A 17,379-nucleotide genomic window follows, 5' to 3' on the forward strand; every position below is an offset into this window, starting at 1 on the left:
TGTTCAAAATACCGGATGAGTCACGGGAGTAGGACCAAAAAAATATGGGATTTTTTCAACGTTGAATGGGAGTGGAGAGGTCTAGATAAGCTCATTCGATCCGTCAGATAATGCAGTTTAGTTAGCGACACGATCATGGACTATGGGCTGCAGTGGATGGCCGTTCACCGTGTGTTCGCTTAGGTACGACTCATTTGTGGAAAAACTTTAGAATTCACGTCCATGACGGACGTCGCAGTGCTGTCCTGAAAACAAATAACAATAAATTATGAGGTAAATAACATTTTGAGACCAGAGTTATTTCAACGTTTCAATAAGATGGGGCACCTCCTCAAACTGTCATCGTCATATTGAACGTCGTACACAAGATGTTCCCCGGCCGCCTCATATTACGTTTTGGGGATGTAGTTAAAAAAAAAAACTGAAATGGCACTTATTTATTTATAATTAAATATTAATAAAATAATTGAAGTTTGAAATAACCTAAGTTATGTCAATTTATTTTTGGGCCTAGTTCCTAGAGCCACCCTAGGAAAACAAAAAAATTCCAACTTAAACATTTTTATACAAAACTTGTTTTTGACAAAAATAGATTTTTTTTTGTTTTAACTCAAAAATATTTATCAATAATCATTATAAGGACTTGAATATTTTTAAAAATATATTATGTATATTTTATCAATGGTTCAACACATAAGGTACCTAGATATTATTAGCATTAATAAGAAAAATAAATTACTAATACCATTTATTATATAATCAATGCTAATACTAATATACATTATTAATAATATAATAAATTATAAAATATCCTTAGGTAGTCCTGAAATATGTCAGCCAAACATGTTTACTCAGCTATCAAAATCGTTTTTTATATACCTATGCAATAATTTATACTTACTATACAGCTAAACGACTTTCCTGTTTTTTAATCAAAAAATATAGTTATACATAATTATGAAAATTAATTGTAATATTGGAATACTGCAAAATGTCCTTGATGTGACAAGTTTGTTTTTTACAAAGGCAATCAAATTGACGGGAAGGGGGCCAGAGGGGTGAAATCATATTGATTCACCTAAAATATATAATTCATGGATCCGTATCGTAGTCACGCTCGGCCAACATATAAATAATAGGTGAGCATTAATAAATAATGAGTACCTAAGAAAATTATCAAACTTTCAAAATGTTTGAGAATAATATTTCATATTATCAAAGATAGTTTTAAGGATATATTCCGTGGTTTATACAAATTTCTTAGATTATTCTCTTGAAAAAGTGTGTATATTTTTTACTCATATTTCTGTAAAAGAATTATATTTTAAGTGATTTCAATAGTGAATTGAAAAATGATTTATTCGCTAAATTTCACTAATTTTGTGAACAAAATACATAAGATCGATATATTTTGTATGAAATAACAGGCAATGCAAACCCTTTAACCTAAAAACTTATTATGATATCTCATATCTGTATCTCCTGCAAGTAACTAAATCGATATTGGATGCTAAAATATTATAAGTATCTAAAGTACTCTATAAAATATATAATAGGTAAACGATATTACGATTTTGACCCAGCAGACTGGGTCAGCTGTGTGCTGTGAAATCGTGCACATGCACGAACCAAGAGTCATGACCTTTAGATACAACTGGAGTTACCCCGTGGGAATAGGATTTCCCTTGCTGCAGCTGGTAACCAGGAAGTTGACCAACATATTGATATTGTTTACCATTGAAAGAACTTATCAGTTGGTTTAAGTTCGGAAAGTAAACAATTACCCGCGAAGAAATCATCATGCACCTACCTTCCAATAAATAAAGGCTAAGTGAGCTGATTAACATTTTTGAAAAACATATTTATATATTATTAATTATTCTAGTGCTGATCCTGACATTATAAATTATAAACTAAAAAGTGAATACAATTTAAGTGGTATAGTTAATATACAATTTTAAAATACAAAATATTGGTTTCTTATTTGATAAAAATATTTGAATGGTAATTAAAATATTCTGGAAGTAATTGTGCTCATCGATTTTGTTTTTCTACCAAAAGAAAAAGTACTAATTAAATAATAAATAGATTAACAAAAATGTTATTCGAAAAATCTACATTCTTTGAGCTGAGCGTTTGTTGAAACTATACAATATTATTTTAGTATTATGTTAAATTCCAAAGTAATAAATAAAATAAAAAGTAAAATAAATCTATAAAATATAAACAGAGAAATAAAATATGAAAATATATACTTTTTTATGAGCATCGTATGTTAGAACTTTGACAAAATTCGTTAAATTTTGTTTTGAGTTAGAAATGCATAAAAGTGTATTTATATTTTATATCAAAGATTTTAAAATTTAATACAAAATATTCCTAATAAATTTTTCTAAATTTTACAAAAAAAAATTTCACCGGAAAGTCAAACTAATTTTTTATGACATTGGATTTTCAGTCGTAAATTAACGAACTCTTATCGAACGGTCCGATTATTTTGTTGTAATTCAAATATTAATAACTTAAAATACCTACATAATATTTTCACCAAATGTTTATTTACCATTTTCTACACATTATTATTACATTTTCAAAATGTTTTGAGCTATTTATAGACTATTAATATTTGACATTTGACATTTTTTAATTTTTTTTTATTATGTAAATGTCAATAATACAATTTTACTATTTATTTTATAATTTTTTTATTGGTTCAATATAAGCTTGAACATTTGACACAAGATATCTCACGAGGAGTTCAATACTGGACTTAGTTCTCTTTAATGCTATTTTAAGTTCAATTTTGAACGAAATTAGGTATGTAAACGAAGCATAATAATGTTTTAGTTATTTCGAAGTAATTAAAACAAATTATTATAATGTATGTTGAATCGTTGACTGACAGACTATCTCCGTCCAGTCTTCCCAGGATATTTTTTCGTATGTAATAATTATAGGTAGGTATTTATAATTGAATTAAAATTTAACACCTTTCATTATAGACTGCAGTGACTTGTAACCAACTGTACAGCAGAGTGGTATCCATCTTTCTTATTTTAAAACTCAATATGTCTCTCAAAATTTGTTTTCTTTTTCCAATCTTTCACTAAAGATTTACGTTCTATTGCTTAATTGCAACATAGTTACAAATAAATTGTACAGAAATGTTATTAATTTATAATATTTGCATCCATCTAATAATTAGGGAATAGTATCATAAATATAGGACACACACACAATATAAATAGTAAGTGTTATAATATTTATATAAAATATAATTTCATTAAAATAAGTCATATCATATACATATTTAGTAGGTACTGATCTATATCATATTAATGCGGTTGCAGCAAATTTGGTCTAGTAAATAGTAACATGTCATATTGGTCACATATTAGTACATTGATGATCGCGTATACAAATTGGTCACAATAATATCTACATGTATTAATTTGGTATACCTGTGTATTAGATTATTATATTATATAGTATATTTTTATATAATATGATTTTTATAATTTTATACATTTAAAAAATTAATAATACATAACTAATAATTCACTAATACAGTCGTAATACTTTAAAAAAAGTTACCTATTTACCTAGTCAAAAGAATGAAAATGTACGTAAAATTTATGAGAAATAGGTACCTGTAGTATAGATAAAATAATTATCAATATTGTACCAGAATGACATTTCTGACATATTTTTAGAATTATTATTATTCTGTCATTATATATTTTGTTCTGTTTGTGACAAGGTTCTGCACCAGTGGTAATTTGATACATTTTCAAACGATTTAATTTGTCCTCTTTTTTTAATGATTTTAATGAAAAGTCAAAATATTCAGATGAATATAATTTAAAATTGAATTAAAACCATTGCACCATCGTTTTTTTTGTCGTTCTAAACGGTTAGTATAACCTTATTAACCAAATTATGACTTTATTCTAATTTAATGGCACATTGAAAAAAATAATTTAAACCAGAAAATGACACAGCGAGTGGACTGATCGTCATAGGTACCTCGTACCTATTAGGTACTAAGACGATAACTATTTTACTGGCTCGCAGTTAAGCGTATGGACAGTATAGCGCATAATAACATATATAACTGTAATAGGACACATACACGATAAGCAGGGTTCATAACATTTACGGTTAACCATGCTATGTTGTCCCGAATTTTCATTTCATTGCTATTAATTCCCATAATTATTCTTTATTATATTATTACCTACTTTATAAATTAAAAAAGCCTGTTTAGTCTAAAACGTTCAAAATAAAAAATACAACTGAGAAAGATATTAGGATTTAAGATAATGTCGCTCCACACTATTTTCTTTCTCTGCTCATCCCTGTCGAGTCACTACAGTCTTACAGTGTAACATACACCCATAGGCTATACTATAGGTTATACTATAGGCTATACTATAGGTAGGTACTTAGAAAATGTAGGTAGAACCAAGTTAGTAGAACCAATTTTGTATTCTCGTAGTTTGTGTTATTAGCGTTAATACTACAGTGAATAATATTGAATATGATAAAGATAATATTAATTATTACCTATAATCAAATTTAAAGTCAAGAACATTTTTATCTGAGGTTATAAACTGGTATTATTTTACGGTACTTCAATTTGTTTGAATGTTATGGCGAGTAGATATGTATCAAATATTACAATTTAAAGATGTTTATGTATCGTAGAAAAACTGATATATCGTAAAAAAGGCAACGTACAGACTCACACAATGCTCTTAACTTTAAGTTTGATCATTGGTCAATTCACTATAATAGATTTAAAGCCAACCATACAAAATTGGTTTTGCTGAACTCTGAACACGTATTTGTTTTGTAACGCTGGGTCAAAGCAAGAAAACAAATCCTCATAACAGTTCATATGAATGTTCATGCTACTATATTTTAATATTTATAATATTTATAATATTTATGATATTGTAGTTGATACTTGATTATCAGTACAAAATTACCTATTGCAGTCACGCGGCAAACAGTATTAACGGAGAAACAGTCGAATAAATTCGAAAGTTGGAGAAATTTACATTCTTACATAAAAGTATGATATTTTTAATAAATCGACAATATTAACTCTGTATATAGGTACAATAATTGTTTTATCAATTTAATTGATTTATTAAATGTATGACGTATATATACGATACTCATAGGTTAGGTTTATTTATATTTTATAGCTTTGAGTTTAATAAAATATAATAATATGCGTACAAATTTCAAGTTCCCTCGAATAATATTTTTGAATCACAACAAAGTAAGTAACACCGTTATTAAATCATTGTATACGAGTCAAGGACCTGAGCGAACTTGGAATAGAGAATGAGGAAGAACTGGCAAGATGCAGAGACCGGTAGAGGTAAGTGCAGGTTGTTGCGGCAATGGGCCCAAATGGCCTGTAAACGCCTTGAAGAAGAAGAAGAAAATTTAATGTATCTACGTTATTTTTTTTTAAAGTTAAATCACAAGCAAAATCGATTTTGTCAAAAAACCCGGGTATCCCTAAAAATTCCCATTTTTTTAAAAATGTTTGTTTGCTTTTCCTGCCACTTTTGAAAACTATTGGTAATTTTTTACTTTTGATCTCCCAAAGAAAAACCTATAGATTCTTTTTCGTACCAGAGAAGTTGCTATTGAAGAAAATCCAAGCATTTTTACTGCCACAAAACGTGATGACAGACACAAAAAAACACATACCATTGTAAAATTAATACAAAATTCAAAAATTTCAAATGGTTATTCCTATAAATAATTTAAAGTATGTAAAAATATTTTTCTATCTTTTTATAACCAATTACCTTACTATTTGTATTATAGTTTGTTTATATTATAACACGCTTGTTATTTATCTTTATAGAGTGAGTAGTAAGTTGTGCATATATATGAACAATGAACTATTGTATCATCAAATATCTGGGGACTAGTGTCCTCACAATTGAAATATGCACGTCTGAACCACGAATTAAGATATTATCAGTTATCGCTGATAGTTAAAATTTTTTTATTTCCTATTGAAACATGAAGGTATTGTGATGTGTCTAGATGTATGAAATGTACTTAATGATGAAACTTTTCGAAAAACAAGGTGAATATAAATCCACATTTACTTTCATGTTACATTTTATTACGTACATCATACATTTGGAATTTAATAAAGCTAAAATGCTGTAGCTAATCTGAAAAGTAGTATTCTACATTTAGGAATGAAGGAAAGCCTCCCACCGTCATGTGTTAAATTATTTTGCACTTGAGATGCAATTTTTAAATCGTTGGATGGAGCTCCTCTACTTAATAATCCCCAATTTGAGCACTGGATCAGATCCAATCTTAATGACTCAATAGTAGATACATTATGTTGATATTTCGATATACATACATAGATATGACGTAAGAATACATCGGACAGTAATGTAAATATATAAATTATTTCTAAGAGCGAAGAAAACTTAGAACTGACTTACTAACTTGTTAAGGGCGCACAAGTTGCTTTTTCTTGCCCTCTCTCCGTATTCACTGTTGCGTGTATAGCAGGTTACTAAAAAGTAAATAGATCTATTTAACCACAGTAAAAGTGAAAATAAATCATTACCTATGGAACGTACTTAAGTACAAAGCAATATACCCTATATTTTTTTTATTATTGTTAGAATAATTAAGTATCTATAGGTATTAGCCATTAGGTATAGCTGCTAATCGGTATAGGTTTCTACTTACTAGTAAATTTCTTTAATGTAACAAATTCTAACTTTTGTATAGAACTTAAATGTGTTTGCAGCCTTAATAATCAGTATATAATTTTTTACTCAGTTTTAATCTTCATTGTTCCAATATTGTTTATTTTTTAACCGTCAAAAACGTGTCGGGCTACTGAAATGCACATACATAATACTATTTATACGTGTCTATCTAAAAATACGAGTATATCTACTATATAGTATTACTCGTTTCAATGTGTGTGTTTCAAATTTAAATGGACATTTAGATCAGTAAACGTTTTAGATATAGCGTTGGACGACTGGTCTGAGTCTCAGATAGTCAGATTTACAGATACTTAGATGCTTTACTATTTTAACTTTTAGTTAAACATCCTGTGCATCTACTGATAGTAGGTAAGTATAATATATGATACCATTTATACGTAATACCTATGCAATATGCCAATATGTATTGGTTAGTTATAATATGATTGATCACTAACATAGGGATTACATTATGATTCATGAGTTATGACGTATTCGCGTGCATAATTTGCTGGTTAAAAAGTGATTAAAATCTGGTCGGAATTATTTTTGGCAGAAACCATGAGCCATTAGGACCCCGACAGTGCTGTCGTAGTCGTCGATACATATATCGTGCGTGCAGACGGCGGCGATTGAATTGGTCGACACTCGGCGCGACTCGTCGTCGTCGGTTAACCATTACCGCAGTCGTCGTCATTAGCGATATACCGTCATACCGGTGAACGGGTATTCAATATTGAATATAATAATATAACACACACAACATCACGTACATACGATAATAATGAAATATGTAATACCGCAGACGTGTATATAATAGTAATAATAATAATAATAATAATAATATAATAACGGACCACGACACAACGGGGAAGGAAGGGTGTGCGTGCTGGCTTGTCGAAGGGCGGGTGGTCGGGGGAGGTCGCGTGCGGCTTTGGCGGCGGAGCTCGCGGGCCACGGTGGTTTAGCTGCAGCGTCGTCGTTGGAGGTGGTCGCCGGCGGTTGGGGACGGCGGAGTGAGTGCGGTACGTAATGACGAGATGGGTGTTTGCGCGTGTGTGAGTATACGAGTGTGACCGACTGCGGGACATTGATACACACGGACGGCGGCGGCGGCGGCGGCCGGGTCGCGACGATAGAGTCAGGGGCGGCGGTGGGGATGGGGGCCCGATCGGTGTACGAAAACGAAGAAGAATCGGTGGAAAAACAACACACGGGCAGCGCCGGTCGCACGCACGCACGCCGCGCGCGCACACCGACACAAACCCGCGCGCACACACACGACAGTCTCGCGCATTAATAAGTGTATTATACGCACACACACGCAAACTCGCGCGCGACGCGCCATATTGAATCCGACGTCCGCGTTTGTGTATGTGTGTGCGCGCGTTAATTTTCGCGTATCCGGCCATTACCGGATTACCCGAGCTCGCCGAGTGTGTGTGTGTGATGTGCTACGACCGTACGACTCCGACTCGAATTTTTTTTGGTTTGTGGAAATCCGTTTCGCCCGATCCGCAGTTTTTTTCGCCGTGACACACCGCCGACAAAGTTGAATACGACCACTGTGCGCTGTTGTGCTGTTCTACAGCGGCAATTAAACACCGCGATTAGATTACGACTAACGACGACGAATCAATCCCGGCGATCGAGACTGCCGCCGCCTCGTATCTTCGCCTATTAATAGTAAAATTGATTTAATTACGACAATATCGCAGGAGTGCAGGACTGATCGTCGTCGAATCCCTTAAATTTTTTATTTTGTGCCGACCTCCCCCCCTTTCCCGGGTCTGGACGCCGTCGTCCGGATGACCGTCGCTTTTTCGCCTTCGCGGGCCGCGCGACGCTCGCGATTCGTTGCCGCCGCCGTTGCTGTTGCTGTTGCTCGTGCCGTTGTCGTCGAACCACGACGGCGCGATGGCCGATGACGACCACCGGGCCGCCGCTACTGCAACAATAATAACAAGTACGTTGTCGACGATGCCGCTGACGCTGTTATCAATCCGTCGTTACAGTGTTGTTTTGATGTCGGAATCACATTTTGCCGTCTAGTCGCCGCCGCCGGACGCAACGACCGAAAAACGGATTACGGATAATATTGTTATTATTATTATTATTATTATTATATCGTCGTCGTCTTTTGTTTCCACCATCGCCGCCGCCGCTACCGCCGATCGACTTACTGCGTAAGTATTGTTATTGTTGTTGTTATTATTGTTTTCGTTTTCGTCTCGTCGTCTGCAAAAACCGATTTCGTTATATATTTTCATTACGTTTTCGTCAATATTTATTATTTGTTCGTGGTGCATTCTGTGAATGTGTGTGTGTGTGTGTGTGTGTGTGTGCGTGTGCATGTGCATGTGCGTGCGTGCGTGTGTGGTAAAAAACTTGACGGCGAAAAGTCTTGTACCTGCGTCATGGCCGCCGCCGCGTTTGTCGTTTTCCCGTCACCTTGACACGAATACAAATTACACGTTTTGCCTGAACGAGATGGACGTGTCGCCGAATTCTTTTGACCGCGATCGTATCGTGTTATAATAATATGTAACACACGCTCGTTCGTGGACCCAAAGTTCTGTCCTGGGTTTACTCGGTCTTCGTTAGCAGGCCAACTCGTCATAATCGCAGGTCTGTCTCCTGGCTTCTGACCGCACGTCTACGCCAATTACTACCTTCTCTCTGCCGTTGTCCATATGGTATGTCGCCATCTAAAGTGGTTATACTCAGTCAAAAACTCAAAATCTCCTCACAAAGTACTAGACCAGGCCTATGAGAAATTGGTCCACACATAGGTACCGATGTCGCTTAGAAAATACTAACGTTTCAAGAGAATTTCACCCAGTCATTTAGACAATTATTGCTTTGATCATTATACTGAAAGTTATGAAAATCCATAGTAATAGCGGGTTAAAGATAACTATTTTCTGCACTGAATCCATTGAGAGTTGTAATATTTAACAGTAAACCTTGGTGTTAGTAAACTTGATATTGCCTCTGTAAAATTACATTTCTTCTCAACTGATGATAAATTAGTTCTATGTAAACTAATTGAAATGTGAAAGTGTTAATTATATTTGACTAATAACTGCCTTTAAGAAAATGAACATAAACATTTTTCTCAATTTTAAAGTATTCTTGATTCTACTTATATCTTGTTGTATATCTCTTATTTATAGCTTTAAAGATAAAATACACTAAATTAAATTAAGATTTTTTAGAAGTTATACATCTTAAATTGAAGGGCCCAATGTGCACTTCAGTTTCTTATCAGAAGTAGGTATAACTTAAAAGTTCTGCTATCAATCTCTGTTGATGTTATGGTTAGTAAAGTATTTGTCTAATATTGCCATATTACTGCAATAACCTTACTTCCTGATGTGTATTATTCTTTGTTGTTTGTATTCAATGTCTTCTATTTTATTTATCCACCATATAACTTATACCTATTATAATTATTTACCTATTTAATTAACATCATTTGTTTTCTATTTTTTATAATCAATAACTTGTATAATAATATATTTTTTCCAATCCATTTTTATTATTAATTAGTAAGGTACTTAAAAAATGTTGCTTTATGGATACAATTTTCCTTTTAATTTTTCTTACCCAGCCACCTATGTACAAAATGTGCTTGACCCTATTCAAAGTTTAGCATTTAATTATGTTACCATCACATTTTTCCAATTCTATAAGTTTTAAGTATTTAGGTATGATGAATAATTAATACATTTTTTATATTTATTTTTCATACAAATTAGTGAGGTGGATAGGTATTATTTTTTGTTAATTAAGATAATATGGTACAAACACGATAGGTACATAATAGTTTTTTTTATCCAAATTATTATTGGTTTTTTTTGTCCAATTGAGTTAATTGTCTGGTAATAGTTATTATTTTGATTAAGATTCACATTAGGTGTTGGGTACGTCATTAATTATTTCCTTGTATACCTATTCTAAACTTATATTTTAAGTGATATTTAATTTAAAACAATGTTGGATATCACTTAGATGTTTTTGTTCTGCCTAAGTAAGGTTTCATACAATAAATTCTAAACAGTTTTAATACTGATTACCAGTTGCCTTTCATTTCCAACTTGATATCTTGTATTGTACATGCAGTATGTAATCTGTAAATTTTATTTTTCTTTAGACACAACTGGTGTATTTATTTAATTTTTAATACCTAATTCAGCTAGAGTTTTTAGTTTCTATACTTGAGTTAGGTTAGGTTTTTTTAGCATATTTTTGATCTATTTAAGTTATCAATGGTCATACTTCATGAAGTACAGTTGATGATCAAATATAGTTTAATTTTGATTCTTATTCTATTCATAATAATCATGGAGTATATATCGTATATATATATCAGTACTAAATACTGTTATTGGCACGTAAATATGCTTAAACTAAATACAATTTTTGATTCAATACCTACTTTACTTTGTAGATCACAAGCTAAACAAAATAATTATTGACTTCCAAGAATCTTTAAGCATTATATAATTATTAAAATGCACATTCATTAGTAGAGAACCGGGTTCTGTAGCCAGGTGACGCGGGAAGAATGAGCTTAATCCGAGCATTCTCTTGTTGAACTGAGTTTAGGTACTGACTCGGTACTGACTTTTATCTTGAAAAAAAACAACTTGCTAAATTGTAGAAACATACATATAAATTTGTATTGAAGAAACTATTATAAATATTCATATATATATATATATGAGCAGGAAGTAGATAACCAACCTATTATTAATATTTAGTTCTATAATACTACTATGGATTAATCAACAGAATTTCCCTATGAAACAATTTTATTTTAAGTTAATTAGAATAATGTAAGTATTAGGTAGTTATTTGAAGAAATTATTGATCTCTTAAATTTAACTTAAACATGCATATTATATAATAAAGTCTAGAGGTTCAGGTTTATTTTTATTAAATGGTCTTAGATTATAAAGAAATAGGCACTTAATCAGTATTGACAAAAGTTTATTGAATCAATTACATGTACATAATTATATATATCTATATAAATATATTCATCATAGGCATATTAATTCAATTTACATATAATGATTAAGAAACATCCAGACTAATAAATACTTTTTTTTTAATGTTTTAGATTATGGCATCTCAAATGGAAATTGATGATGATGTTGTCGATTTAAGTATAACAAGGTAATTAAAAACACATGGTACTTTATTGATTTTTAAACCGATTACATATACATTTTATATTAAAAACTTCCATTTTTTTATTTTATTGATTATCTGAACTCGAAGAGATATTTTTTGTTCTTGTTGTCTTCATAGATTTATATGCAAAATATGATTTTGTATAAACATTCTGTACATTTAATATTAATATTCAAAGTAAAGCATTTATTTAATTACATTTTTTGTATTCTCTCGTTTCAATCGAAAAATAGGTATTAACAGCTACTTTAATTCTTTATCTATAGAGTTTTTATATCTATTTTTCATGTTTAGCAGTCGTACAAGTCAATCGTTGAGAGATGAACCACTTTCCTTAAAATGTACTCAGCCAGATGAAGCTCATATCCATATGAATGGTCATTTGGTTAATGGTTTCTCCTCAACTGGCAATGATTCTTCAGAGGAAAGTGATGATGATATGCCCCTTGAACTTCCACCATCCCCTAAGGTATTAAATATTTGTTTTAATTGTAATGTTTAATTGTAATGCATTAATTTAAAACAATTTATAGGATTCGACACCTCCCGAAGAAGTGTATGAAAGAGAAAAACTTGTCAGAGTTTTAAAGGAGAATCTCCGAACAGAAGAAATGACTTTGGTGCTTTTGAAAAAATTGCAACAATCTCAACAAATTAACCAAATTGCTCAGAGTGTCACTATCACGCCTCAGGCAGCTCATACTAAAGATCATTCTAATTTGTTGTCATCTCAATTGCCGACTGGGAAGTCAGCTCAGCCACCAATGCCTCATGTACCTCATCATGCAAAACCACCACCGCCCCCATTAAATCGCTTGGTAAATTTAAACATATTTAATGTTGTGTATTACAATTTTTTTACCAAAAATTATTTTATAGCCATCATCATCAAGATCTAATGTACATCAATCTCACCAGTCTATGTCTTCAAATCCCTTAATGGGTTCAAGTAGATTACCTCCTTCCAATGGTCTACAAAATTTGCAGAGGTCATCCAATGGTCGATCATCACATTCTGCACATTCTACACATTCAGCGCATTCGTCACCTTCAATTACACTTGAACGTGTAATGAAAGATCACCATTCCTCCAATACATCCCAATCGGTAAAAACAAATTTAAAAAAAAAAAAATCTATTATTTATTTGTTTTTAAATAATAATTTCAATTAATTAAAGGAACGTTTGAGAAATGATGATGGTCAAACACCTGCTCAGAGGCAAGCTGCTGCTAAATTGGCCCTTAGAAAACAATTGGAGAAAACACTGTTACAAGTAATTAATTTAGTTTTAATTTAATCTTGCAGAATTTTAATACGTATCTTACTAAAATAACAATTAGATTCCACCACCAAAACCTCCACCACCTGAAATGCATTTTATTCCAAATCCATCAAACACAGAATTTATTTATTTACTGGGATTGGAACATGTTGTTGATTTCATAACAAATGGTGAAATGATCGAAGCCAGCATACCTAAAGATCCATATAAGTGTTCTCAATGTGATTCAAACTTTACACCGGTTTGGAAATTGGAAAAACCTTCCAGAAGTATGTGTCTTATTAAATATAAAATTTATCTTTTTAAAATAAAATTTTTAATTTAATATTCATTTGCAGATAAAGAATCTAAAATTATATGTGAATTGTGCGTCACCAGCAACGTAAAGAAATCTCTCAAAGCGGAACATACAAATCGACTGAAGACTGCATTTGTGAAAGCTCTTCAACAGGAGCAAGAAATAGAACAAAGGCTGGCTCAAGTATCGCCACCATCTTCTGTTTCCCCAGCACCTGTGCATCCAATTCATATAAATCCACCAATGCCGTCCGTGCCCAAGCCAGCGCCTGCACCAAAACGTAACCCAACACCTCCACAACCACATAAGATGCATCCTTCGGATCCGACTGGTGGTAAATTTAATGCCGCAGCTGCAGCTCACCTTGCCCTCCAACAACAAATGCTCAGAGGGTTATCCCCTCATCCAGCAGCTGCCATGTTGCAATTTGCACCACTTCTGTATCCATACCAACTAGCCATGGCGCAAGCAAGTGGAAAAAATTCGGCTGCTGCGGTAGCCGCAAACCTTGCTGAGCTACAAAGGCAGGCAGTTGATTTGCAACGACAGTATTTAATGGAGATGATGCCCCAACAAGGCCAGTCCCGGTCTGCATCACAAACACCCACATCTGCGCACAATTGGAAATCATGATCCTAATGATTTAAGTATACCAAAATGCACATTCTATTGATTTTCCAGTGACTTGTGACTATCAACATTATTATTGTTTATATATATATATATATGTATACATATATGTATATATAATTGCACCTGGGAGATCTGTGCAGGCGTTTTGTACTCGCACATTAGACATGTTACATGTTTTCTTCGACAGGTCTTTAGAACTATCAAAGTTGCCGGTTTTCAATCAATGCATTCCAACATGTTACGCGTACATACTGCGTGAATTAGCTGTTGTGCTGTATCGACATCATTGTTATTTAAGACTAATAAAATGTATAGCATATAAATAGCACAACACGTGTTGTCATTATGGTTTAAACTGTCAAGCGGTGTGTATGGTATTATATCCATGAAATGGGTATGAAAAAAAACCAATAATATACTGACAAGTCTGTACATGTACACTTTATTAATTCATCATTACTACTCAGTCATTGTGCCGGACTCTATTTTATTATTATTTTTATATTTTAACTTTCAATTATTATTATTATTATTATTATTATTATTATTATTATTACGTTTCAAAGAAAACATTTGTAACAATGCTTTTGTGTTTGTACAAAATATTGTACAAAATCACCTTGTAACAAACCAATTGTTTATATTGTTCAATTATTTTGTAAATAATCCAAGTATAAGATTAACCATGTGAAATCTATGAAAATTTTTTTAAAAAATGTATAAACAAGAGCCATGTTATTAATGCGTCTGATCCAATATTTTCTTTTGTTTCATAATATTTTATTTGATAATTTTTTTTTTTTATGGAATCATGTTGTCTTTTTTATGAATGTATGTATGATGAATATTGTCTGAATGTATTTTTACTTATATAATAAAACCGTTGTACGTTTTTTTTTAGTCAATTCTGTTTCCATTTTGTTTTTACCTGGATCTTGTAAATAATAAGTTGATGGAATAATAGTTGTGCAAATTAATTTTTTTTAAATAAATACAATGTTTACATCTTATATTTTAAATGTTGACCTTCATAATGTACAATATATTTATATTCCCTCAGTAGCATTTATCAGGGCTTGAAATCGAAACAAAAATTTTCGATTTTAATTTCAATTTTGCTTATCGATATTAATATTTTTCGATTTCGATTTAAAAATAATATATTGATTTTGTGATTTTATGATTTTTATATTGATGCAGAATATCGATTTAATTATATTATGATTTCGATTTTAAATATAATTTTCTTTTATTTCAAATTAAGTTTAATTTTAAAATTTAAATAACATTATTTCGATATCACTGATATTAGTGAATTATTTTCAATTTTAATAGAAATTTTGAAAATCATTTACAAGCATTCACGATTTCGATATTAATTTTGATTTTTTAAAAAAATTTTAACGATTTTTATCGATATTTAAAATCGATTTTGAAATCGATTTCAAGCCCTGGCATTTATTACTATTTCCGTTGCTTTTATTTGAAATTATCATTACGTTATTACAGATACATTTTACCTATAATTCAATGAGAAATAATTTATTTTATAGTTTCTTCTCGACTTAATTAATTTTTTTACCTCAAATTTATTTTGAATAATACTTGCCTATTCATTATTGTTAATCTACTAAATTTATTTAATGTTGTTTTCCTAATATTCTTGATTTTAGTATATGATCAAATTCATCAAAACAGATATCAATTTTAGTTTAATTAATAGGTAGTTGAACTCTTAAGATGAGAATTAGATTGCATTTTAAGGGAGGTCGCAATCTTCACAAAATGAGCCAATTAATATCATCACAAAAATACATTTTTATTTCTTAAGGAGGGAGGAACTAAGTTATGGTTAAGCTCCAAAAACCATATATAATTTGATAATAATATACTCTGATACTAATATAATAAAAATCGGCCTTTTGTCACTATTTTCCAATAACTATTTCTTTTGTATTATTAATATTGGCATACTGATGTGTAGGTAGGTTATATAGTCTCACGTTTTGAGTAATATTTATGTTGTAAGTACAGTGATTATTTTTTTTTACTCTCAAATATTTAGTGAATTACTATGCTTTTGGATAACAAGCGTTTAAAAAGGTTTTCTGAAGCAATATTATCATACTTTTTTTTACATAAAGTAGAATAATTCGGTTTCTCGAGTCTTAGAAACTATACACTTCAGTACCTCACTACGCCAGTCGTCACTTATCTGAAAATTTCGATTTCAGTATCTCACAGGATTTTCATAATAACCAGCTTTATGACAAACTCATCAACTAAGTAACAATTTGCTCACATAAAGGGGCAATACCCGTTTGAAAAAAAGGTTTCATCTCCACATGAACAGCCTAAATAACTACGTGAATGGGTTACCGTTAGACAATAGTGAATTTTCTCACAGTTAAAATGCAGACAAGAGATGGCATATGTCATATTTGTAATTTTAATAGTGTGAGTAAAAATATGACTCGGTATAAATCGTCCTTCAAATAACAATACTTATTTCATAAGTTTTAAATATTAATTAATGTTTGTAAATTAAATTAAACTTTACAATTTGTCATGTTCGAAAAAATAATCAACATATTTAGTGATTCTTTTATTAGGTTCATCAACTTTATTATTCATAATAGGATATATTTTTTATTTTTTGATATCTAAGTACCTATTAGTGTTTAATGACTTACAAATAACAAATATAATAATAATAATGAATGAAGATCTAGGTAACTTAAAATATAATATCAGAATTCAGAGTTATAATTTATATTTGTTATCTGTACAATTGGAAAGTACTATTGTATTTTATCAATGATAATTCTCATTCTAGAACAGCGGTTCCCAACCGGGGGTAAGCGTACCCCAGGGGGTACTCGCGATGATCTCAAGGAGTACGCGAAAAAAATTGAGTAATGGCGGAAAAATATTGAATTTGGTTAATTTAAAACTATTCGTTTCAGAAATATACAATATACGTAATACGTTATTACAAATGAAAACTTGTGTCACACAAATAACAATTTTTTCTTAAATTATCATTCAAAAAATACTTTCCCAAACCTGAAGAAGAAAACAATTGGATTTCAAATCCTTTTAATGAAGAATTCTTTCAAAAAGCTACATCTTTATCGATCGTAGAAGAAGAAAAATTAATAGAACTTTCATGTGACACAACTTTAAAAA

General features: G+C 31.2%; 1 protein-coding gene across 4 annotated transcripts; it reads left to right on the plus strand.

Annotated features, from left to right (window-relative positions):
• Window positions 1–8,059: 8,059 nt before the first annotated feature.
• LOC111032679 (transcriptional repressor p66-alpha) lies at window positions 8,060–15,095 on the plus strand. Of its 4 annotated transcripts, none has more exons than XM_022313104.1 (8): window positions 8,060–8,959; window positions 11,902–11,957; window positions 12,273–12,444; window positions 12,509–12,793; window positions 12,855–13,082; window positions 13,155–13,250; window positions 13,318–13,528; window positions 13,598–15,095. In XM_022313104.1, the coding sequence occupies exons 2-8, from the start codon at window positions 11,905–11,907 to the stop codon at window positions 14,188–14,190; spliced, it is 1,638 nt and encodes a 545-aa protein (XP_022168796.1). In that variant the 5' UTR covers window positions 8,060–8,959; window positions 11,902–11,904; the 3' UTR covers window positions 14,191–15,095. The 4 variants fall into 4 exon arrangements, with proteins under 4 accessions (XP_022168796.1, XP_022168795.1, XP_022168794.1 ...); XM_022313103.1 differs by having other exon boundaries at window positions 8,061–8,959; window positions 12,270–12,444; XM_022313102.1 differs by lacking the exon at window positions 8,060–8,959 and adding an exon at window positions 9,156–9,469.
• The last annotated feature ends 2,284 nt before the right edge of the window (window positions 15,096–17,379 follow it).

The sequence above is a fragment of the Myzus persicae genome, unplaced genomic scaffold (genome assembly GCF_001856785.1).
Source record: "Myzus persicae strain clone G006 unplaced genomic scaffold, MPER_G0061.0, whole genome shotgun sequence".
Lineage (NCBI taxonomy): Eukaryota > Metazoa > Arthropoda > Insecta > Hemiptera > Aphididae > Myzus > Myzus persicae.

Excerpts from the sequence above, each read along its gene's own strand:
- LOC111032679 (XM_022313101.1), top strand. Across the intron at positions 13,083-13,154 it reads CCTCCAATACATCCCAATCG|GAACGTTTGAGAAATGATGA; the intron begins GTAAAAACAAAT and ends AATTAATTAAAG. Across the intron at positions 13,529-13,597 it reads ATTGGAAAAACCTTCCAGAA|ATAAAGAATCTAAAATTATA; the intron begins GTATGTGTCTTA and ends ATTCATTTGCAG.